This window comes from Phalangium opilio, unplaced genomic scaffold (genome assembly GCF_054372755.1).
Source record: "Phalangium opilio isolate 3A_F unplaced genomic scaffold, DU_Popi_V2 ptg000217l_1, whole genome shotgun sequence".
Lineage (NCBI taxonomy): Eukaryota > Metazoa > Arthropoda > Arachnida > Opiliones > Phalangiidae > Phalangium > Phalangium opilio.
Window position 1 is genome coordinate 7,002,527 of NW_028324218.1, and position 23,928 is coordinate 7,026,454.

The following is a 23,928-nucleotide window of genomic DNA, read 5'->3' on the forward strand; positions in this document are numbered from 1 at the left end:
GGTGCATCATTAGTTTATAAGATATGTTCCATAAGTATGACACTTCTTGTACTTCGTAATGCTACAGACTTACTGAGAGCTAGGTCGAGAACGACAAGCGAGAATTGACTACACTAGGTCCGGTTTTGCAGAACATCTTCCTATTTAATCTGTGCTAAGCCTTTGACAGTGCCTCACCAGGCGTCGCTTTACGAGAATCTATAACGTTTCACGTAAGTCACTTCATGACAAGCTCTCAGTGACAAACTTATGGAACATATCTTATGAACTTATGTCTGTATGTATATAATTGAATGGTCTATATAGTAAAATGGTCATTGCAAAATTTAATTTAAAGGCCGACTTCCGGTGAAAAGGGTTCTAGCGAACTGAAAACCGAGCATCGAGACTAACAATGAAGCGACTGTGCCGTTTTTCGAAGCCCCGCTGGGTCAAAAGTTGGAAGGGTTCTCGCTAACTGAAAGCCGTGCAATTTGGTTCTAGCTAACTGAAGATGAACAAATGAAATCCTTTTATATTGATTTCCTCTCGAATTTTCTCTGAAGGAAATTCTCTATTGCGTATCTTTAGTTGGCTAGAACCGCATTGCACGGCTTTCAGTTAGCTAGAACCCTTCCATCTTTTACCCCAGCGGGGATTCGAAAATCGGCACGGTTGCTCCCATGGTCGCTCTATTGTTAGTCTCGATGCTCGGTTTTCAGTTCGCTAGAACTCTTTTAGATGGAAGTCGGCCTTTAATAAACCAGTAGCCAATACCTAAGCCTAATTCCAACTTACAGCTTTATAAACGTTGCAAGTATAAATAACATTTTGAGACTAGTATAGCCTTATAGTTTTTCTATAAGAGGTTCGATCACTCCCAAGATTTAGCCGCGATATTTAAAATTTATGCGAAACATACACCCGTTTTGATTGAAAATTAAATCATACAGAATTTTTGTCAAACGCCCATTAGGCAATATTTTCAAGCATAAATTTTATTACAGGGTTGAGCACTTTTATAACATTCATTTATTGGACAACCAAGTATGCCTTCCGATCTGATTGACATGAAATAAAAAAATCTAAGTTGTCAGATATAGAAATGAAATAACAATGAACAAAACCACTATCTATCTAAACAAGCTCCACCGTGAACTATTTCACTGCAGCCTGCCATTCCTCTCCTTGTTTCTGTATCTCCTGTGCCCATCCCTCCTATATTTTTCTAGGTGACGGCCCAGTGTCAGAGGGAAATTTATAAAGAGAGATAAAGCCCCTGTTCACCCGTACTTGACAACAGAGAGAAACTCTATGCGCGTTAACACATAATGTTAGACCTTATAAGGAAGAAAGTAGTGCTTTGATAATATGGGTGAACAATATAACTGAGGATGGAAGAAAAACTTTGAAATGCCTGTATAAACACGTCCGAGCTTGTTCCTTACTTCATTTTTGGATGGGGAATTGGCTTTGGGGCATCTGTATTCTCTCCGCTCTAACCTTGAAAATGGAAAGAAACGTTACGTTTCTAGTTAAGATAGTTATAAACCCCGCCACAAGATTCCGCGCTTTTTATTCTCAAACATCGAAGATTGAAGACTCAAGGTTTTTTTAGCGGTAGAGACGTCGTTGAAAGAAGTGTTCCAAAAATTGGGATATAACGTTTTCTCTAAGCCGACGGGTATTCGGACTTTCTTTACTAATTATTAGGCGTTTATAACTTTGTTTAGTTTTTAGATTAGTTCTTTGATTCTTTACTGATCTTTAGAAATTACGCATCTTAAACATATTTATTTTCCATTTTAAGGGAACAAATCTGACTCATTCACCAAAGGACATAAAAAACAGGACAATGGAGCAGGAAGGTAGGTCTAGTTTTTAAAGGGTTCCACAAGTTTCTTGCGCACCCCTCCCCTAACTGGCAAATCTGACATAAATTGTAAAAATATACGCCAGCATGACAGAGATGGCGCTAGCTTCACAGTGTATGAGTTAAAGAGACTTGTATAGCCCTTTAATTCAAACAAACATTTTTAATTGACTGTAACTACCATTTATAAATATAAATTATTTAGAAAATGAAACCAAGGTACCTTACATGGACAAATTAACTTACGACAAAGAGCTTCAGTTGAGCGACCACCAACTCGGCAAAAAACTCAAAGGGCTGATCAAACCCTCCACTAAAACAAAGATAGAACAACTAAAAGATGTTCCTCCATACCCATCGCCTTACATTTTTGCCATGTTATCAAATAAGGCATACAAGGGACGGTTAGAAACAGATGAAGAATACGAAAATAGGCTAAATTCTGATTTACCAACCGATTGGAAACTACTAACAACAGCCTGCAGCGGTGGTTCATTAAAATTAAATGACTATTTCGGTGTCGCTTTCTACAACAACAAGCATTGCCAAATAATAATAGCCCATAGAGGATCACGTTTAACAAGTTTTGCCGACTTGCTAAGCGATGGTAATGGCGTTTATCTAAACAATTACGTACGACATATGAGTTCGGCTTGCACATTTGCTCATCTAGTTCACGCCGCGCTAGAGAACCATTACGAAATATTCTTTACCGGACATTCCCTCGGTGGATGGCTCGCCCAGATTACAACATTTTCTTTGAAGTACCTGAAAAAAGATGAAGGATTCTTCAAAAGGAACACAGTAGAAGGATACCATGCCCACGCCATTGTTTTTGAGAGTCCAGGTTGCAAAGCTATGTTGGAGAAAATGGCTAGTGACTTTGACGTTCGATATGCCGAAAAAACGGTTTACGTGGAACCACTGGATATTACCACTTACGTATCGTCACCAAACATAGTTAACTGCTGCAATTTTCATTTGGGCACAATTTATCGGTTGTATCCTGCCATTAATACGGAAATGCCATATATCACACAGTCACATGGCATGGAGGGACTGCTGAAATGTTTTGATTCTAAAATCGAAGACATTCGTCAAAACGAGGAACATCCCGAAATAATGCTAGTCAGCGATTGGCCCAAAATTGAAGTTTCTTTCTTCTTGCAAATAGTCCAAGCCTGTTCACCCTACAGAAAACCATTTTTTGGAGTCGAATATGAAGAATTCTTTAAGTTCGCCAATAGCAAGAACCGTTTCGATCCGAAACCAGAATCAGTGGAAATGTTGGGTTCCGAATCAACAAATAAAGTAGTTCTTATTCGATACCAAACTAAGACTTATCAAGGCAACGTGTGTTCACCCAGTGTTTTCACGCAATCCGAATTGGAGTTCCTTCAAGTCTTTCAGTGGCTGAAGACAGTTCCGGAATTCTTTCAACCAATTGAACTCTTTAACGAACTAGACGGTGAAATCCAAAAAACCGAAGACCGTTCTTTCATCATGTCGCATCTGGAAGAAGTATCATATGGTAAAACGATCAAGGTGCCATCAAACGTAAATCTACGTGACTTGATTCCATTTCTTAAAACCTTACTTCGTCTGGCACCTGATGTCAAGAGTAGGGCTATGAACGCCCTAAATTCATTCGAAGCTAGGAAGACAATTTACAAAAACATGTCTATTGAAAATCTTGAGAAAATTCACCCTTTGTTGAACGCTTTTCAAGACGGTAAATGGCCTCAACTTCAAGCCTTCTTAAATGAAGATTCTACATTAAACGTCTGTCAAATTTTGGCCAAAGACACTGATGTAGCATCGGCGCAAGTTCTTAAGCAGATCAAGCCAAGTATGTTTGACGAACTCTTCAACATCGACTTACATATAGCTTTTTCTGTTGACAAGTCATTCCACTTGAGAGAAGTTTTGAGATCTAGCGAGCTGGCAAAAGCTCTATTGGTGTTGGAATGCAAGGACAGCACACTAAACGATGACGCAATGTCGTTCATAATAGAGCTGATGAACATAACCAGGGTCAATAAAAAAGTTAAAATTATCCTGATCACAGCCGAAACTGATGAGATGTCTTCGAAATTGAAGTCATACGTCGACATAGACATAGGTCTCAGGAAAAACTACAAGTGTTTGACAAACAACAGAATATCCTGGAATCATCTGACCAAAGAGGCGCGAGAAAGTTTACTGAGAAAGAATTTAATTATATTTCAAGGGCAAAATGAAAAGATAAATTTGTGTGATTTGCTTGGAAACAAAATGAGTGAGTTGGACTTAACTGAATTGTCAAATAGTATCAACCCAGAAACTCTAGTCAAATTCATAAAAGATGAAACAGTGGCAGTAGGTAAACCTATAGCTTCATTGCAAAACAATTACTATATACAACGAAAATTTCTTCAAAAACAAAAATTTGTGGGCGAGCAAGTTTCCAAAGTAATTCCTGAAAGTAGGTTTAAATTTAAAGAAAAAGAACATAACGAAATCGAACCCCAACCAAAAAGCTTTCAAATCACTAATACGAATCAACAAAATCAGCTTGAAATCAACTTTGATGAGAAGCAGCTGGTTAATTGGGGAGATAATGAAATCGAGATTCAGATCACTGCACGTATCGTAGAAACTAAAATCTGGTCAGAGGACGAAATACTAACCCAAATTTGTGGTAGCAATATCGACAAAGCCGAAATTCAGACGCTCATAATATCGGATGGAAGTGGTATGGGTAAAACCACACTGCTTTCTAGTTTACTACCTAAACTTAAGAACCTGTTACCAAAACATTGGTTGATACGAGTTAACTTGAACGATTGTGCTAAAGTACTTGGCGAAAACTTAACGAACAAGTCAATCTCTGACGAGACCGAGCCAATGGTCGCGGTGGATTTTTTCTTAGACAAAATTCTCGAATCGAATGACAACTCAAAATTACGTACAAACTTCGAAAAACAATTGCTAAAAATGGCTTTCATCAAACACGGAAACGTTGTGCTGTTTCTTGACTCTTTTGATGAGATTAGTCCAAAATACGATGCAATTGTTACGAGGTTACTATTGGCGTTACGAAAAACCAAAGTTAACAGCATTATATTAACAACACGGCCCCATATTAAAGAGAAACTGGAAAAGACTTTCGGGACGTTTTCTTACAACATAAAACCATTTTCGAAAGAAGATCAAGTTGAATTTCTAGTCAAATTTTGGAATTACCATTTAGGGTTAGAAGTCGCCCAAAATGAATCTAAGAAATTGAAAAGTATAGCGAACAAATCTATCGATAAACTAAGGCAATCAGTACGAGACCCTTACAGCGTATTTCTGGGAATTCCATTGCATTGCGAAATGCTCGCAGAATTCATGTTAGACAAATCAAATAAAAAAGTCACGCAATTGTCTGAAGAAATATCTTTGAAGGATTTATACGACAAATTTGTTGAAAATAAATTGAAAATCTACAATTACGAGAAAGGTTCCGGCGAACAAAAGCTTTGGATGGAAAATAAAAACGAGATTATTGAAATACAATTGAGAAAATTACACTGGTTCTACGCGTTAGGCCTTTTGCTTCCCGAAGAGCAGTGGGCCGCAATACAACCTCCACAAATAGACGAAGACATTAAACTACACCTTGAACAAGTCGCTTTGAACGTAGGCTTAATGACCAAGCTGGATGAAAATGTTCAACAGTTTATCCATAGGGCATTTGCCGAATATTTTTTTCTGGATTACGTATTACACGTCGGGAAAGTACAGACGAGAAATCTAAATATATTATCACCAGTACTATTGCTTAGCAGTGAGTTTCAAATTAGCAGAGGTTTTTTAGACAGCATGTTGAGAAATGGCGGAATTGAAAATGAAATAGCTCGTATTTGTAAGAATTACGTTGATGAAGAGGAATATATCGAAGAAGCAATTTTGGCTTACCTCCTAACCGAAAAATGCCCAAACCTTTTTCGAACCTTACTTTATTACTTCAGAACAACCTGCTCTACAGAAACCGTAAAATCTGTGGTTCAAGCGAAAGCCGTGGAAATGCATGGCTATACAGCTTTACACGTCACGGCATTAAATCAAGATAAAGATAACCTACGTTTGTTAATCAAGAACGGAGCCATAATTGACGCGGAAGATGACATGGGACGCACTCCATTACATCACGCGTGTCAACGTGGAGACAAGGAAATCTTTCGCGAGCTAGTAAGAGAATTCGCCAATACGAAGACTCACGACAAAGATGGCTGGGAACCGTTACATGTGGCTGCACAAAATGGGCATAAAGATATTGTTGAAATGCTGTTGAAAGAAGGATGCAACGTTAACACCCAGAACAAGGTTGTTAACGAAACTCCTTTGCTTTTAGCGTCACGGCAAGGTCACCACGAGACTGTTCAATTCCTATTACGAAATGGAGCGAACATCGACGCACGTTCATCAGAAAGGCATACTTCTTTACATTTAGCTTCACTATATGGTCATATAGATATTATTCGAACCCTATTTGAACATCATTGTAACGCTAATCCAATCGACGTGAAGGGCTATACACCAATGCATTACGCTGCAAAATCGGGTCAGATTGAAGCTACTGCTATTTTGGCCGAAAACGAATGTAATATTAGTCCTCGTTCTAATGCAAAAGTAACCCCGTTGCATATCGCTGCATTTCACGGGTACGAGCGCATTGTAAAATTGTTAATTGAAAAATTGAAAAAGAAAAACCATATTGATGCGCGGAACGATATTGGTCAAACCCCGTTACACTTCGCCTCTACGACGGGACGCTTAGGTGTGGTTCAAATCTTGATAAGTAACCGTGCAGATGTAAACTCTTTGGATAAGAATCATTGTAGCCCTTTGCACTTGGCCACTCTGAGAGGTGATCTTGAAATGGTCAAATTCCTTGTACAAAATAATGCTAACCTTAACGGAAGAGTAGCATTTGAAACGCCACCCATGAATGAAATAAATGGCTGGTGTGCCTTACATATTGCCTGCAACAGGGGACATATTGACCTAGTTCGTTTCTTCATTCAAAATGGTATGGGTATAAATGTCCGGGACAATAACCGACATACTCCATTACATATTGCTTTGAAGTCCCGTCAGGAACATATCTGCAAATTACTCATTGAAGAAGAAGATATCGAAATTAACTCAAAAGACGCTTATGGCTTGATGCCTTTAAATATTGCTTGTTATCAAGGTTTTTTAGACATTTGCCGTTGGCTAGTCGATAAAGGAAGTGAAATTAATTTGGATTTTAAATATAATGAAGGTAGCACTATTTTACACAGGTGGTCTCACTTCGGAAACGTAGATATGGTCAAGTTTCTTATTCAAAGGGGAGCTAATGTAAACGCAGCTAACATTCATGGCTGTACTCCATTGTATGTTGGTGTGGAACAAGGACACTTAGAAGTTGTTCGTCTGCTTCTAAATGCAGGGGCTAAGGCTGAAGTTGCGAATATTGACAATTTAACCCCATTGGAACTTGCTCATCGATTAAATAAACCACGAATGGTGGACCTTTTCCCCAAGTGAATAGGTATCAGCGCAATGAAATCGAATATGGGTATTTAGACCTTCTCAGGATTTATATGAGTTCTTGGTCATACAGCGAACGTCATATCCCATGGTGCCATGAAAACTTGTTAACATTTTTTGATAAAAATACTTAATATTGTTTAACTTTTCTTGATTAACATTATGTTCCTCGATAATTATAATTTTGAAATTTTCAATCCATTATTTGTTTACATTTAAAAATAAATAAAGAAACTGTTACCATATTCCTCAATCTGCATAATTTGTACAACTTATCTTGGGGCGAGGGAAATAACCTAAGATGGCGTCCTCCTATCCTGTGTTTTGGATTTGGTGCATCATTAGTTTATAAGATATGTTCCATAAGTATGACACTTCTTATACTTCGTAATGCTACAGACTTACTGAGAGCTAGGTCGAGAACGACAAGCGAGAATTGACTACACTAGGTCCGGTTTTGCAGTCCATCTTCCTATTTAATCTGTGCTAAGCCTTTGACAGCGCCTCACCAGGCGTCGCTTTACGAGAATCTACAACGTTTCACGTACGTCACTTCATGACAAGCTCTCAGTGACAAACTTATGGAACATATCATATGTATGCATGTATATAATTGAATGGTCTATACAGGGTGTTTGTGAAAAGTCCATCAATAATGAAAGGGCGTATTTATTGGGCCATTTTGAGTCGAAAATGTTCTATGACATTTAGCCGTCCGAGCCACGGTTTTCGAGTTATGATTTGAATATTTTAGGGATGACCCCTTCATTAAATTAGCGCTGTCTTTCAATTTCTTAATTAAATTTAAGGGGTCATCCGTAAATTACTCCAATCATAACTTGAAAACAGTGGCCCGAACGGAAAAATGTCATAGAACATTTTCGACTCAAAATGGCCCAATAAATACGCCCTTTCATTATTGATGGACCTTTCACAAACACCCTGTATAGTAAAATGGTCATTGCAAAATTTAATTTTAGAAACCAGTAGCCAATACTTAAGCCTAATTCCAACTTACAGCTTTATAAACGTTGCAAGTATAAATAACATTTTGAGACTAGAATAGCCTTATAGTTTTCCTAGTTCGATCACTCCCAAGATTTAGCCGCGATGTTTAAAATTTATGCGAAACATACACCCTTTTGATTGAAAATTAAATCATACAGAATTTTTGTCAAACACCCATTAGGCAATATTTTCAAGCATAAATTTTATTACAGGGTTCAGCACATTTATAACATTTATTTATTGGACAACTAAGTATGCCTTACGATCTGATTGACATGAAATAAAAAAATCGAAGTTGTCAGATATAGAAATGAAATAACAATGAACAATACCCGAGAACAAAACCACTATCTAAACAAGCCCCACCGCCAACTGTTTTACTGCAGCCTGCCATTCCTCTCCTTGTTTCTGTATCTCCTGTGCCCATCCCTCCTATATTTTTCTAGGTGACGGCCCAGTGTCAGAGGGAAATTTATAAAGAGAGATAAAGCCCCTGTTCACCCGTACTTGACAACAGAGAGAAACTCTTGCGCGTTAACTCATAATGTTAGACCTTATAAGAAAGAAAATAGTGCTTTGATAATATGGGTGAACAATATAACTGAGGATGGAAGAAAAACTTTGAAATGCCTGTATAAACACGCCCGAGCTTGTTCCTTACTTCATTTTTGGATGGGGAATTGGCTTTGGGGCATCTGTATTCTCTCCGTTCTAACCTTGAAAATGGAAAGAAACGTTACGTTTCTAGTTAAGATAGTTATAAACCCCGCCACAAGATTCCGCGCCTTTTATTCTCAAACATCGAAGATTGAAGACTCAAGGCTTTTTTAGCGGTAGAGACGACGTTGAAAGAAGTGTTTCAAAAATTGGGATGCAGAGTTAAGCCGACGGGTATACGGACTTTCTTTACTAATTATTAGGCGTTTATAACTGTGTTTGCTTTTTTAGATTAGTTCTTTGATTTTTTACTGATCTTTAGAAATTATGCTTCTTAAACATATTTTATTTTCCATTTTAAGGGAACAAATCTGACTCATTCACCAAAGGACATAAAAAACGGGACAATGGAACAGGAAGGTAGGTCTAGTTTTTAAAGGGTTCCACAAGTTTCTTGCGCACCCCTCCCCTAACTGGCAAATCTGACATAAATTGTAAAAATATACGCCGGCATGACAGAGATGGCGCTAGCTTCACCGTGTATGAGTTAAAGAGACTTGTATAGCCCTTTAATTCGAACAACCATTTTTAATTGACTGTAACTACCATTTATAAATGTAAATTATTTAGAAATGGAAACCAAGGTACCTCACATGGATAAATTAACTTACGACAAAGAGCTTCAGTTGAGCGACCACCAATTCGCCAAAAAACTCAAAGGGCTGATCAAACCCTCCACTAAAACAAAGATTGAACAACTAAAAGATGTTCCTCCATACCCATCGCCTTACATTTTTGCCAAGTTATCAAATAAGGCATACGTGGAAAAGGAATGGTTAGAAACAGACGAGGACAAGAAATGGTTAGATACATTTGAGGGCAACGAACGTTTAGAAACAGATGAAGAATACGAAAATAGGCTTAATTCTGATTTACCAACCGATTGGAAACTACTTACGACCGCCTGCAGCGGTGGTTCATTAAAATTAAATGACTATTTCGGTGTTGCTTTCTACAACATCAAGCATTGCCAGATAATAATTGCCCATAGAGGAACAATTTTAAACAGTCTTGGCGCCTTGCGAAGTGATGCGAGTGGCGTTTATCTAAACAATTACGTGCCACAAATGAATTCGGCTTGCACATTCGCTCATCGAGTTCACGCCGCGCTAGAGAACCTGGACCATTACGAAATATTCTTTACCGGACATTCCCTCGGTGGATGGCTCGCCCAGATTACAACATTTTCTTTGAAGTACCTGAAAAAAGATGGAGGAATCTTTATAAAAGACACCGTAGAAGGATATCACGCGCACGCCATGGTTTTTGAGAGTCCAGGTTGCAAAGCTATGTTGGAGAAAATGGCGAGTGACTTTGACGTTCGATATGCCGAAAAATCTGTTTACGTGGAACCACTGGATATTACCACTTACGTATCGTCACCAAACATAGTTAACTGCTGCAATTTTCATTTGGGCACAATTTATCGGTTGTATCCCACCATTGATACGGATATGATTGTCAAATACTCCGTGAAGTCACATGGCATGAACAGACTGCTGGAATGTTTTGATTCTAAAATCGAAGAAATTCGTCAAAGCGAGGAACATCCAGAAATAATGTTGGTCTGTGATTGGCCCAAAATTGAACTTTCTTTGTTGTGGAAACCATTTTATGGAATCGAATACGAAAACTTTTTCAAGTTCGCCAATAGCAAGAACCGTTTCGATCCGAAACAAGAATCAGTGGAAGTGTTGGATTCCGAATCAACAAATAAAGTAGTTCTTATTCGATACCAAACTAAGACTTATCAAGGCAACGTGTGTTCACCCAGTGTTTTCACGCAATCCGAATTGGAGTTTCTTCAAGTCTTTCTGTGGCTGAAGACAGTCCCGGAATTCTTTCAACCAATTGAAATCTTTAACGAACTAGACGGTGAAATCCAAAGCCTTGAAGACCGTTCTTTCATCATGTCTCATCTGGAACAAATATCATATGGTAAAACGATCATGGTGCCATCAAACGCAAATCTACGTGACTTGATTCCATTTCTTAAAACCTTACTTCGTCTTGCACCTGATGTCAAGAGTAGGGCTATGAACGCCCTAAATTCATTCGAAGCTAGGAAGACAATTTACAAAAACATGTCTATTGAATATCTTGAGAAAATTCAGCCTTTGTTGAACGCTATTCAAGACGGTAAATTTCCTGAACTTCAGGACTTCTTAAAGGAAGATTCTACATTAAACGTGTGTCAAATTTTGGCCAAAGACACTGATGTAGCGTCGGCGCAAGTTCTGAAGCAGGTTAAGTCTAGTATGTTTGACGCGCTCTTCAACATCGACTTACATATAGCTTTTTCTGTTGACAAGTCATTCCACTTGAGAGAAGTTTTGAGATCTAGCGAGCTGGCAAAAGCTCTATTGGTGTTGGAATGCAAGGACAGCACACTAAACGATGACGCAATGTCGTTCATAATAGAGCTGATGAACATAACCAGGGTCAATAAAAAAGTTAAAATTATCCTGATCACAGCCGAAACTGATGAGATGTCTTCGAAATTGAAGTCATACGTCGACATAGACATAGGTCTCATGAAAAACTACAAGTGTTTGACATACAACAGAATATCCTGGAATCATCTGACCAAAGAGGTGCGAGAAAGTTTACTGAGAAAGAATTTAATTATATTTCAAGGGCAAAATGAAAAGATAAATTTGTGTGATTTGCTTGGAAACAAAATGAGTGAGTTGGACTTAACTGAATTGTCAAATAGTATCAACCCAGAAACTCTAGTCAAATTCATAAAAGATGAAACAGTGGCAATAGGTAAACCTATAGCTTCATTGCAAAACAATTACTATATACAACGAAAATTTCTTCAAAAACAAAAATTTGTGAGCGAGGAATTTTCCAAAGTAATTCCTGAAAGTAGATTTAAATTTAACGAAAAAGAACAAAACGAAATCGAACCACAACCAAAAAGCTTTCAAATAACTAATACGAATCAACAAAATCAGCTTGAAATCAACTTTGATGAGAAGCAGCTGGTTAATTGGGGAGATAATGAAATCGAGATTCGTATCACTTCACGTATCGTAGAAACTAAAACCTGGTCAGAGGACGAAATACTAACCCTAATTTGTGGTAGCAATATCGACAAAGCCGAAATTCAGACGCTCATAATATCGGATGGAAGTGGTATGGGTAAAACCACACTGCTTTTTAGTCTACTACCAAAACTTAAAAACCTGCTACCAAAACATTGGTTGATACGAGTTAACTTGAACGATTGTGCGGAAGCACTTGGCGAAACCTTAAAAAACAAGTCAATCACTGACGAGACCGAGCCAAAAGTCGCGGTGGATTTTTTCATAGACGAAATTCTCGAATCGAATGACAATTCAAAATTGCGTACAAACTTCGAAAAACAATTGCTAAAAATGGCTTTCATCAAACACGGAAACGTTGTTCTGTTTTTTGACTCTTTTGATGAGATTAGTCCAAAATACGATGAAATTGTTACGAGGATGCTATTGGCGTTACGAAAAACCAAATTTAACAGCATTGTAGTAACAACACGGCCCCACATTGAAGCAAAACTGGAAAAGACTTTCGGGACATGTTCTTACACCATGAAGCCATTTTCGAAAGAAGATCAAGTTGAATTTCTAGTCAAATTTTGGAATTACCATTTAGAGTTAGAAGTCACCCAAAATGAATCTAAGAAACTGAGAAATATCGCGAACAAATCTATCGACAAACTAACGCATTCAGTACGAGACCTCTACAGCGTATTTCTGGGAATTCCATTGCATTGCGAAATGCTCGCAGAATTCATGTTAGACAAATCAAATAAAAAAGTCACGCCATTGTCTGAAGAAATATCTTTCAAGTATTTATACGATACATTTGTGGAAAATAAATTGAAAATCTACAATTACGAGAAAGGTTCAGGCGAACAAAAGCTTTCGATGGAAAATAAAAATGGGATTATTGAAATACAGTTGAGAAAGTTCCACTGGTTCTACGCGTTAGGCCTTTTACTTTCCGAAGATCAGCGGGCCAGAATACAACCTCCACAAATAGACGAAGACATTAAACTAAACCTTGAACAAGTCGCTTTGGACGTAGGCTTAATGACCAAGCTGGATGAAAATCATCAACAGTTTATACATCGGGCATTTGCCGAATATTTTTTTCTGGACTACGTATTGCACGTCGCGAAAAAACAGACGAAAAATGAAAGAAATCTAGAAATATTATCACCAATATTATTGTTCAACAGTGAGTTTCAAATTAGCAGATGTTTTTTAGACAGCATGTTGAGAAATGGCGAAATTGAAACAGAAATAGCTCGTATTTGTAAGATATACGTTGATCAAGATAAACACATCGGAGAAGCAATTTTGGCTTACCTCCTAACTGAAAAATGCCCAAAACTTTTTCGAACCTTATTCGATTACTTCATAAAAAATTGCTCAACAGAAACTGTAAAATCTGTGGTTCAAGCAAAAGCCGTGAGAATGAATGGCAATACAGCTTTACACGTCGCGGCATTAATTCAAGATAAAGATAACCTACGTTTGTTAATCAACAACGGAGCCATAATTGACGTGGAAGATGACATGGGACGCACTCCATTTCATCACGCGTGTCAACATGGAGACAAGGAAATCTTTCTTGAGCTTGTAAAAGAATCCGCCAATGCGAAGACTCGCGACAAAGATGGCTGGGAACCGTTACATGTGGCTGCACAAAATGGGCATAAAGATATTGTTGAAATGCTGTTGAAAGAAGGATGCAACGTTAACACCCAGAACAAGGTTGTTAACGAAACTCCTTTGCATTTAGCGTCACGGCAAGGTCACCACGAGACTGTTCAATTCCTATTACGAAATGGAGCCAACGTCGACGCTCGTTCATCAGAAAGACGGACTTCATTACATTTAGCGTCACTATATGGTCATATAGATATTATTCGAACCCTATTTGAGCATCATTGTAACGCTAATCCAATCGACGCGAAGGACTTGACACCAATACATTATGCCGCACAAACGGGTCAGTTTGAAGCTATTGCTATTTTGGCAGAAAACGAATGTAATATTAGTCCTCGTTCTAATGCAAAAGTAACCCCGTTGCATATCGCTGCATTTCACGGGTACGAGCGCATTGTCAAATTGTTAATTGAAAAATCGAAAAAGAAAAACCATATTGATGTGCGGAACGATATTGGTCAAACCCCTTTACACTTCGCCTCTACAACGGGACGCTTAGGTGGGGTTCAAATCTTGATAAGAAACCGTGCAGATGTAAACTCTCTTGATAAGAATCATTGTAGCCCTTTGCACTTGGCCACACTGAGAGGTGATCTTGAAATGGTCAAATTCCTTGTACAAAATAATGCTAACCTTAATGGAAGAGTAGCATTTGAATCGCCACCCATGAATGAAATAAATGGCTGGTGTGTCTTACATATGGCTTGCTACAAGGGACATATTGACCTAGTTCGTTTCTTGATTCAAAACGGTGTGGATGTAAACATCCGGGACAATAACCGACAAACTTCATTACATGTTGCATTGAAGTCCCGTCAGGAACATATCTGCAAATTACTGATTAAAAAAGCTATCGAAATTAACTCAAAAGACGCTAATGGCTTGATACCTTTACATTTTGCGTGCTATCATGGGTTTTTAGACATTTGCCGTATACTAGTCGATAAAGGAAGTGTAATTAATTTGAAAGATAAATTAGAAGGGAGTACTCCAATTCACTTGGCTACAAAATCCGGCTTTGAAAGTATCTGTCGTCTTCTCGTTGATAAAGGTGCCGAAGTAAATAAACCAGATCATAATGGTAACACCATTTTACACATGTGGTCTAGTTTCGGAAACGTTGATATGGTCAAGTTTCTTATTCAAAGGGGAGCTAATGTTAACGCAGCTGACATTCATGGCTGTACTCCATTGTATGTTGGTGTGGAACAAGGACACTTAGAAGTTGTTCGTCTGCTTCTAAATGCAGAGGCTGATACCGAAATTGCGAATATTGACAATTTAACCCCATTGGAACTTGCTCATCGATTAAATAAACCAAGAATGGTGGACCTTTTCCCCAAGTGAATAGGTAACAGCGCATTGAAATCGAATATGGGTATTTAGACGTTCTCAGGTTGTATATGAGTTCTTGGTCATACAGCGAACGCCATATCCCATTGTGCCATGAAAACGTGTTACAATTCTATACCATTTTTTATAAAAATACTTAATATTGTTTAACTTTTCTTGATTAACATTATATTCCTCGATAGTTATAATTTTGAAATTTTCAATCCATTATTTGTATACATTTAATAATAAATTAAGAAACTGTTGCCAGAATCCTCAATCTGCATAATTTGCACAGCTTATCTAAGATAGCAGCCCCCCTGTGTTTTCAATTATCTGCATCATAAGTTTATAAGATACGTTCAATAAGAGACTTACCGGGAGCTAATTCGAGAACGACGCGAGAATTGACTATACAATCGGTTTAGCAGTCCATCTTCCCGTTTAGTCTCGTTTAGCCTTTACGAGAATCTATGACGTTTCATCTACGTCACTTCAAGCTCTCAGTGACAAACTTATGGAACATATCTTATGAACTTATGTCTGCATGTATATAATGGAATGGTCTATAAAATGGTCCTTGCATAATTTATTTATTTAATAAACCAGTAGCATATATTAATTAACCCATAAAACTCCTTAAAACCAACGAGGACGATCAATACTGAACTCTTTCCCAAAGTGAACTCAAAACAAAGAAGAAACCCTAGGCTACAGTCTATGATTAAATCTTTCGAAACTTCTCTTTAAACTTCTGAGAATCTGACCCTGGCTATTTCGTGATATCATAAGTTCATAAGATATGTTCATCATAAGTTTGTTAATCTCTGGTTACAAACTGGAGCTTGTCATGAAGTGAGTGAGTGAGGTAGATCATAGATTCGAGGTAAAGCGAGGGAGGTCTGGTGAGACGCTGCTGTCAAAGGCTTAGTAATACAGACTAAATAGGATCTAGATGGAAGTCCTGCAAAATTAACCACCGAGTGTTATAGGACTTCAATTCTCGCTTCCGTTGTTCTCCTTCTCGAACTAGCTCGAGCTGTAAGTCTCTAGCATTACGAAGACTTACGGAACATATCTTATAAACTTATGGTGATATCATTCTGCCGGTCAACCCTAGAGGCAATTAGGGTCTGGTCCATCCCGTGTCCCCAAAAACGCAATGCTCTTACTCTCAATGATTCACCGGTCTTTCCCGTGAAACAAAAGACTAAATTCCAAGATGTTGCCAGCCGGCATGGAGCCAGTATAAATACTGATAGCGCAACCAGACAATATTGACTTTTGATTTTAAACTCGTTCGCTACGCAAAAGGGAAATTTTCTGCATAGGATCTCTCGACTCTCTTATCTTGATAAGAAAAATATTTTGATATTAATATTAACCACAGCCATTAAGCGGTAGTAGAGTTATTGAATGCATTGAGGAAAAATAACTGCACGCGAAATTTTAAACAGCTAATTTTCATAAGGTTAAATAAAATTTAGTGATTGGAAAAATAACTGGACAACAGCTAATTTCTTTGAGAAGTTCAAATATTTGAAGGTAAGTTTAATATTGAGATTTAAAAGTAGTTTAAGAAAAATTGTGTTATACTGTTTTTAATTTACTTGCTATATTAGAAATAGCGTAAAAGATAATACTTTAAATTGGAAGCGTACGTGTATCCGTTTAAAATAATATAGACGATAAAAGAATTAAGTTTTCTTAGACAACGTCTATGGGTAGAATTACTAATATTTTCCACGTGTTCTCTGACGTCATCCGTTTAACAAAAAAGGCCTAACTCGTAGGCCTAAGTAATTAAATTATGCATAGTGCGTTTTAACGGGACTGATATAATCCGAATAGTCAAGTTAAAATAATCCTTGAATAGTGAAAAGTACAGAAAATTTATTTGTTTAGATTTATGATCGAAGTGATTTGCCCCTCGGTTTTTCCAGAAAGACAATCTAAAATCCATGTGCTAATAATGTAATAAATCACTAGATAATTAAAAATTTAAGGGCTATTTTAGTTGTTAATTACACTCCTGTTTAAGTAAGGTTTGCACAACAGTATAGTATAAAGTGATTAGCCCACAATCAATGTTTGTTGTAATTCAAAACAACAATATTTATATAAGTAACTATACTACGTTTATATCAGGGATAGATTTAATTTTAGAAGTAGGAATGGAGAACAGAGTAATGTGGCGCGCGTCAAAGTCCCGGACCCCCTTCCACGGGACGGAGGGGTATAAAAGAAGAGGCGGGTCATACTGACAGAGGTAAAAAGGAATTACGTATTTTTCGCCGTCCCCGTCAGCACCGTCATCAAAACGTAGTTTAATTTAAGTGAGCCAATAAGATAATTTAAACTTTTCGTTACGTGTTGCAGGGAGGGGCTCTATACTGGGCTATGAGTCGGACTGTTGTAAATACTAACCGTTCTCCATTCCTACTTCAAAAATTAAATCTACCTCTGGTTTAATTAAATTAGCTAAAAAGAATCCAAAATCCTATAGAAAACTTGCTATGACACATTAAATAATTTGCAAACTAAATTGAAATTTATCTACGAAAATGCAATGAATAAACAAAAGATATAAAAACTATATCGAAATCATTTTTATCGAGCACTTTAAAATGTGGAGTTCAGGCTTCTAAGAAATCCCCATGTTATCAAATGACAAATAAAGACTTGTAAATTTCCGTTGCAAATACTCACAGTCATTCAAACAACAAATAAATTAACCAATATCTCTTATATTTTCAGAAAATCATCAACGAGGACGTTTCAAACCAAAATGCAACGCGTGAAATCTTCAACAATTTTGCAAGTGTTAATAATCGGTGCTTGGTTACACGCAAACGTTAACTCTCGGACGATACCAGAAAATGTCCTTTCTCAGAAACAATACCAATTTCAATCCCACAATGATATTCCAGCCGCAGAACCTCTAGTCGCCGAGTATGATTATCCAAATACCTATGATAGAATCAACCGCGATGTACCGGACCACGATAATGTACACTACGATATCAAAGATCTTGAAGCCATAACGACTGGTCCACCAATAGGAAGCTCTGATGATAAAACTGTGGGAATTTACGTGCAACGAAGTGGTGGTGACAACGGGACTGGATCCATGGTGTTGGTTCATGTACCAACTGTACAGCCACCTGAGGATGAATCTTCTTCCGAGGATCAGCCAGTATTCAAACCTGATATGTGGCATAAAAAACGGGAAGTTATCTCGGAAGATCATAAAATTGAGCCTAAAAAAGCGGAAGTTGAAGAGCCTGATACTACAGTTGAGAATAAAGAATCGCCGATAGTTGAAGAGGTTGAAAATAAGGTCGAACCCAAAGAATCAGAAGTTTCCGAGCCTGAAATAAAGGTTGAATCTAAAGAACCAGAAGTTACCGAGCCTGAGATAAAGGTTGAACCTGAAGTTTCCGAGCCTGAAATAAAGGTTGAATCTAAAGAACCAGAAGTTACCGAGCCTGAGATAAAGGTTGAACCTGAAGTTTCCGAGCCTGTAATGAAGGTTGAACCTAAAGAACCAGAAGTTGCCAAGCCTGAACACAAGGTTGATCCTAAAGAACCAGAAGTTGCCAAGCCCGAACACAAGGTTGGACCTTCAGAACCCGACGTTTTGGACCATGTAATTGAAGTCAAAGCTAAAGAAGTAGAAGGTTCAGACTCTGAAATTAAGGAAGAACCTAAAAAACCCGAAGTTCCAGACCCTGAAATTGAGGTCGAACTAAAAGAACCCGAGGTAGTAGAGTCCAAAATTGAGGTCGAACCAAAAGAAACCGAGGTAGTAGAGCCTGAAATTAAAGAACCCGAGGTAGTCGAGCCTGAAATTAAAGAACCGGAGGTAGTCGAGCCTGAAATTAAAGAACCGGAGGTGGTCGAGCCTGAAATTAAAGAACCCGAGGTGGTCGAGCCTGAAATTAAAGAACCCGAGGTGGTCGAGCCTGAAATTAAAGAACCCGAGGTGGTTGAGCCTGAAATTAAAGAACCCGAGGTGGTCGAGCCTGAAATTAAAGAACCCGAGGTGGTCGAGCCTGAAATTAAAGAACCCGAGGTAGTCGAGCCTGAAATTAAAGAACCCGAGGCAATCGAGCCTGAAATTAAAGAACCCGAAATAACAGAGCCTGAAATTAAAGAACCGGAAGTAGTTGAACCTGAAACGACAGTAATTGTTGATACATCTCGAAACGAAGACGACTTTGTCTACTACCCCAGTGGATTTTGTCCCAAAAATAATGGACGGTTTCCAGTATTTTTAAGCTCACCAACAGATCCCACGACATTTTTTATTTGTGACTGGGGAAAAGCTTTCGAATTTAAGTGTCCAGCTGGTTTGTTTTTCAACCCGGCCATCAACGTCTGTGACTGGCCGTATAATGTCGAGGTGTAAAAACTTTAATTAAAAAATTTCGTGATACTTAGATTTTAAACAATGTTTCCCATAATATTTAAACTTTTAAAACTTGGAGAAAATTTTATCGAAGTTTGGCCTTATCTGTCGGAATCAACATTTTTAAATAAAATAAACAATCTTGACATTTCATACTATAAAATGCGTCACATTCGTGAGTCATTTAGTTAGTTTTAGAACCTTATTTTCGAATATCTATGACACATTCATTTAAATATAATTTTTCAAAACATTTTTAAAACCCAGGTTTAGCTGACCAAAGACGTTAAAATTTACGATAACAAAAACTGTTATGTGCAACTCCGAATATTATTTCTAACCATCAGAAGGCTAGCCCCCCGGACTCATTTGTAAATATTTTATAGTATTTAATAAAATTTAATTAAAACAATTAAAATATTACTGATTTTTCGAAGTGCGCTTTCAAAACAATTTAACTACATAGTACCAAATGTACATAAACGTTTCAGCACCCCCTGTATTGTGTACGTGTATAACACCCGATTTATAATATTTCCAATTCGGAACGGTTGCAATTCATATTCCGCTCAGTATCAAACACGTTTTCAACGCGTATTTTCTATTTAGTTCTTACTGCAAGGCCTGATTCTATTAAAAAAACATGCTGAAATTACTGATTATAATATCAATATACATTTTAACTGTCGAGATACAAAATTCCCAGCAAATTCCCGTTGTGACTAAGGTAGTTAAAGGTAAGTCTGACTGCTTTATGAAATTCATTAGTGACATATGGAGATAAGCAAGAAAAATAATTAAATACGATAATGAAGATGTGTCGAGGAATAAAGCGTCGTTTTTAAATCCATCAACATGTTATTGGTTTAAACGTACTAATAGCAACCCCAGTTGTTAATTCATGTATAAATGTTCTGCGTCACAATTGAAAATATTACTAATTGTTAAATAATCTTTATAAAAACAGGGATAGATTTAATTTTAGAAGTAGGAATGGAGAACGGTTAGTATTTACTTCAGTCCGACTCATAGCCCAGTATAGAGCCCCTCCCTCCAACACGTAACGAAAAGCTTAAATTTTCTAGGTTTTGATGACGTTGCTGACGGGGACGGCGAAAAATATGTAATTCCTTTTTACCTCTGTCGCTATGACCCGCCTCTTCTTTCATACACAAACCGTCCCGTGGAAGGGGGTCCAGGACTTTGACACGCGCCCAGATTACTCTGTTCTCCATTCCTACTTCTAAAATTAAATCTATCCCCGATAAAAAAACTAAAAGTTAATTCATTAAATCTTTTCTTTTTTAATAATGTTACTTTTTTTGTCAGGTTTACTATTTCCTTATATTTACTCTCAAAAGTTTGGCATTAGTAAGTTTCTGATGTTTTTAATTAAACTTTAAACCGTAAGAAGAAATCTAACAAGTATATATTTTTTTCACAGTAAGTTGTTCTAATAAGAAAGCGGGAGACCCATGTTGCGATCCTCCTTTGCAATTCAACTTTAATTGCGAGATTCCACTTGGAAAATGTAGCGGGGGTTATTGTGGATTTGCCGGAGTAATTGATTCGATTTAATATTAAAGAATCTAATTCTATATTTAAAAAGATGTAGAAAGCGTTATACTTTTAGTAATAAAAGTAATAAAGAATTTGAATTTAACATTTACACCAAGAGACGGCGACTCAATTTGTAAATACAATTCCTGCTTATTTGGATATACAGGGTGTCTCTGATAAGTCTGATATAATTTAAAGGGTGTGTTCTTAGGGTCAAAGTGAGTGGAAAAGGTCAAAGAACATGGATGAGGGCAACAACATTTAGTCAAGGAGATATGGGCTCCGAAACATTGATTGGTCCCTAACACAATGAAATAGTAATAACACATGTGAGGTAATTAGCTTTCCTTTATCATGTAGCGTGCGCACACTGCTGCCTATTTAATAGCACACTTTTCTGCTAGATAAAGGTTCAAGAAAGGCTGATATGTCTTAGTTTCCTTGTTTTAGGGGGTCAATAAATGTTCGGAAGCCAATATATTCGTGACGTAATGTTGTAGACCAAATATTCTGGTACACATTCCATTCAGTTTGGCCTAAACTTAATGCCCTTTAACTTATGGCAGACTTATCATAAACACCCTGTATGCGCTAAAAATCATGAGGTCTTATTCACTCATGCTTTATTCCAGCTTTTAAAAGTGTACATGTAATGATAATTTTTATGAAAAATTGTTTATATCCCATACCGTGCGTTTAGAACGAATTAAAAGCGCTAGACAACGGAGTACTGAATAAAGTCTGAGCGAGCTTTATAATTTGATTTGAAAATGTTGAAATTATTTATATTAGCGGTTCTTATTGTCATGGTAAGAGAAACTGAGCAAATGTCTATTATCACAGGAGTACTAAAAGGTATGATTATAGTCTTTGGGACCACCCATAATCAGCTTAATTAGGGGTTATTCATAAAGCTAAAATATTACGGGTCTCGAATAGGAAGTTCTTTACAGGCTTAATTTATGGCTAGGAGTTCGCTTCCGTCCCAACCACCAAACCACTTCCAATAAACCTTAATTTCCTTAATGTTTCTGGCATCATACGTTTATAAGTGATATGTTTGGCCAGTATAGAGCTATTTCAGAGGGGGTAATGGCTACGTCACCAATGCTATTTGCCCATAGAGAAAACCCTCACAAAATGTCCGCCCCGGTCCGCCAAAGGCAGGCCCAATTTTCGCAGCAGACGAAATTTTTCCCCCACTGAAATAGCTCTATATGTTACTGAGAGACTTACAGCTCGAGCTAGTTCGAGAAGGGGAACGACAAGAGAGAATTTACTACAATCGGTTTTGCAGGACTTCCATCTTCCCCTAATTAGTCTGAACTTACTAAGCCTTTGACAGCGCCTCACCAGGCCTCCCTCGCTTTACCTCCTCGAATCCATGACCTACCTCACTCACTTCAAAATTACAAACTCCAGTTTGTAACCAGTGACAAACCGGAGCCTCCGGGATAACTTATGGAACATCTTATGAAGAACAAACAAATATACATAAGATATTTTTGTTTTTCCATTTCTTCAGGTTTGTTAACTCCTTACTTGTACAACCAAAAAGTGGCTATTCGTAAGTATTTTATATTTTAAACTTAATTAGGCTAATTTGAATGATTACTACATTTTTAATGTATTTTCATTTGAAGGAAGTTGCAATAATAAGAAAAATGGTGACCCATGTTGCGACCCTCCTTTGCAATTTAATCTTAATTGTGCTATTCCAATCGGAACATGCAACGGTGGTTCTTGCGGATTTGCTGGTGTTATCAAAGCGTTTTAAATTAAAAATATTCATTACAATTTATTGATTGGATAATTAAATATGAATTTATTCGTTTTTTATTTGGTGTTACGATTAAATATATTATTAGAAACTTCTTTTCTTTAAAATTTTGTAATATAGAAACGTTGATGGGTATGTTGATGTATGTTTCTTCAAACAAAAGAACTTTGGTTGTGGACTGGTAAGGATTAGGCCTAAGTTCTAGCTAAGGTCTTTGGACCCACATACAGAAAAGGTATGATAATCAGGCTGAGAACTTTGGTTTTTTTTTAACTGGCCATATGGCCAGTAGAGCCCAAGAATTTTTAATTAAGCAACTGGACATTGGCCACTGAAATTGGTGAAACTTTGGAACGTTTTTAATTAATTAAGTGAGCACATGGCCAGGGATTTAATTTTTTTTAACTGGCCCAGCTAATTTTTAAAGTGGACATTTGTCCGGGGTCATCGCCTTATCTCGCAGACTGATGGGAATAATATTTATTCCATTTTTAACTAGGAAGTTGTTTACGTGGTAGGCTACATCCGTTCAATGCGTTGACAAAAATATGTCACGCGTATGACTGATCGCATTTGGTTTCGAACGTTATTAAAAACGTTAAGCAAGATTCGGAATGATATGTGTGTGAATTAACAAGACGACCCAAGGGCTCGTAATAGTAGCCACATCGTACGAGTGAATAGCCCCTCTATACCTACCCTAATGAGTGGATAACCCCTCTATACCTTAACCTAATGATTGAATAGCGCTATCTTTTACAATGCTTAAATGATTTACCGTGCATAAAATCAGAGTGAATAGCCCCTCGATGCCCTACGCTAAAAAGTGATTAAAACTGCTGCCCGGTCGGTAAAAATTTATTTAATATGCTTTTGCCTTTCCAACCGCGAAGTTATATCTCCTGGCCTCGGATAAGATCATGACTCCTAGTTGAAGAGATAGAGAGAGAGAGAGAGAGAGAGAAAGAGAGAGAGAGAGAAGGGG

General features: G+C 37.5%; 1 protein-coding gene and 1 long non-coding RNA gene across 2 annotated transcripts; both read left to right on the forward strand.

Annotated features, from left to right (window-relative positions):
* The first annotated feature begins 1,173 nt into the window (after window positions 1–1,173).
* LOC149615985 (uncharacterized) lies at window positions 1,174–20,021 on the forward strand. Its single transcript, XM_089856115.1, has 4 exons — window positions 1,174–1,663; window positions 1,790–1,847; window positions 9,710–15,203; window positions 17,950–20,021. Exons 2-4 carry the CDS (start codon window positions 1,835–1,837, stop codon window positions 19,601–19,603), a joined length of 7,161 nt encoding a protein of 2,386 aa, XP_089712241.1. The 5' UTR covers window positions 1,174–1,663; window positions 1,790–1,834; the 3' UTR covers window positions 19,604–20,021.
* Window positions 20,022–20,142: 121 nt separating this feature from the next.
* On the forward strand, window positions 20,143–23,028 carry LOC149615986 (uncharacterized). Its single transcript, XR_016375909.1, has 3 exons — window positions 20,143–20,340; window positions 22,689–22,730; window positions 22,807–23,028. It is a non-coding gene; the product is annotated as an uncharacterized LOC149615986 (long non-coding RNA).
* The last annotated feature ends 900 nt before the right edge of the window (window positions 23,029–23,928 follow it).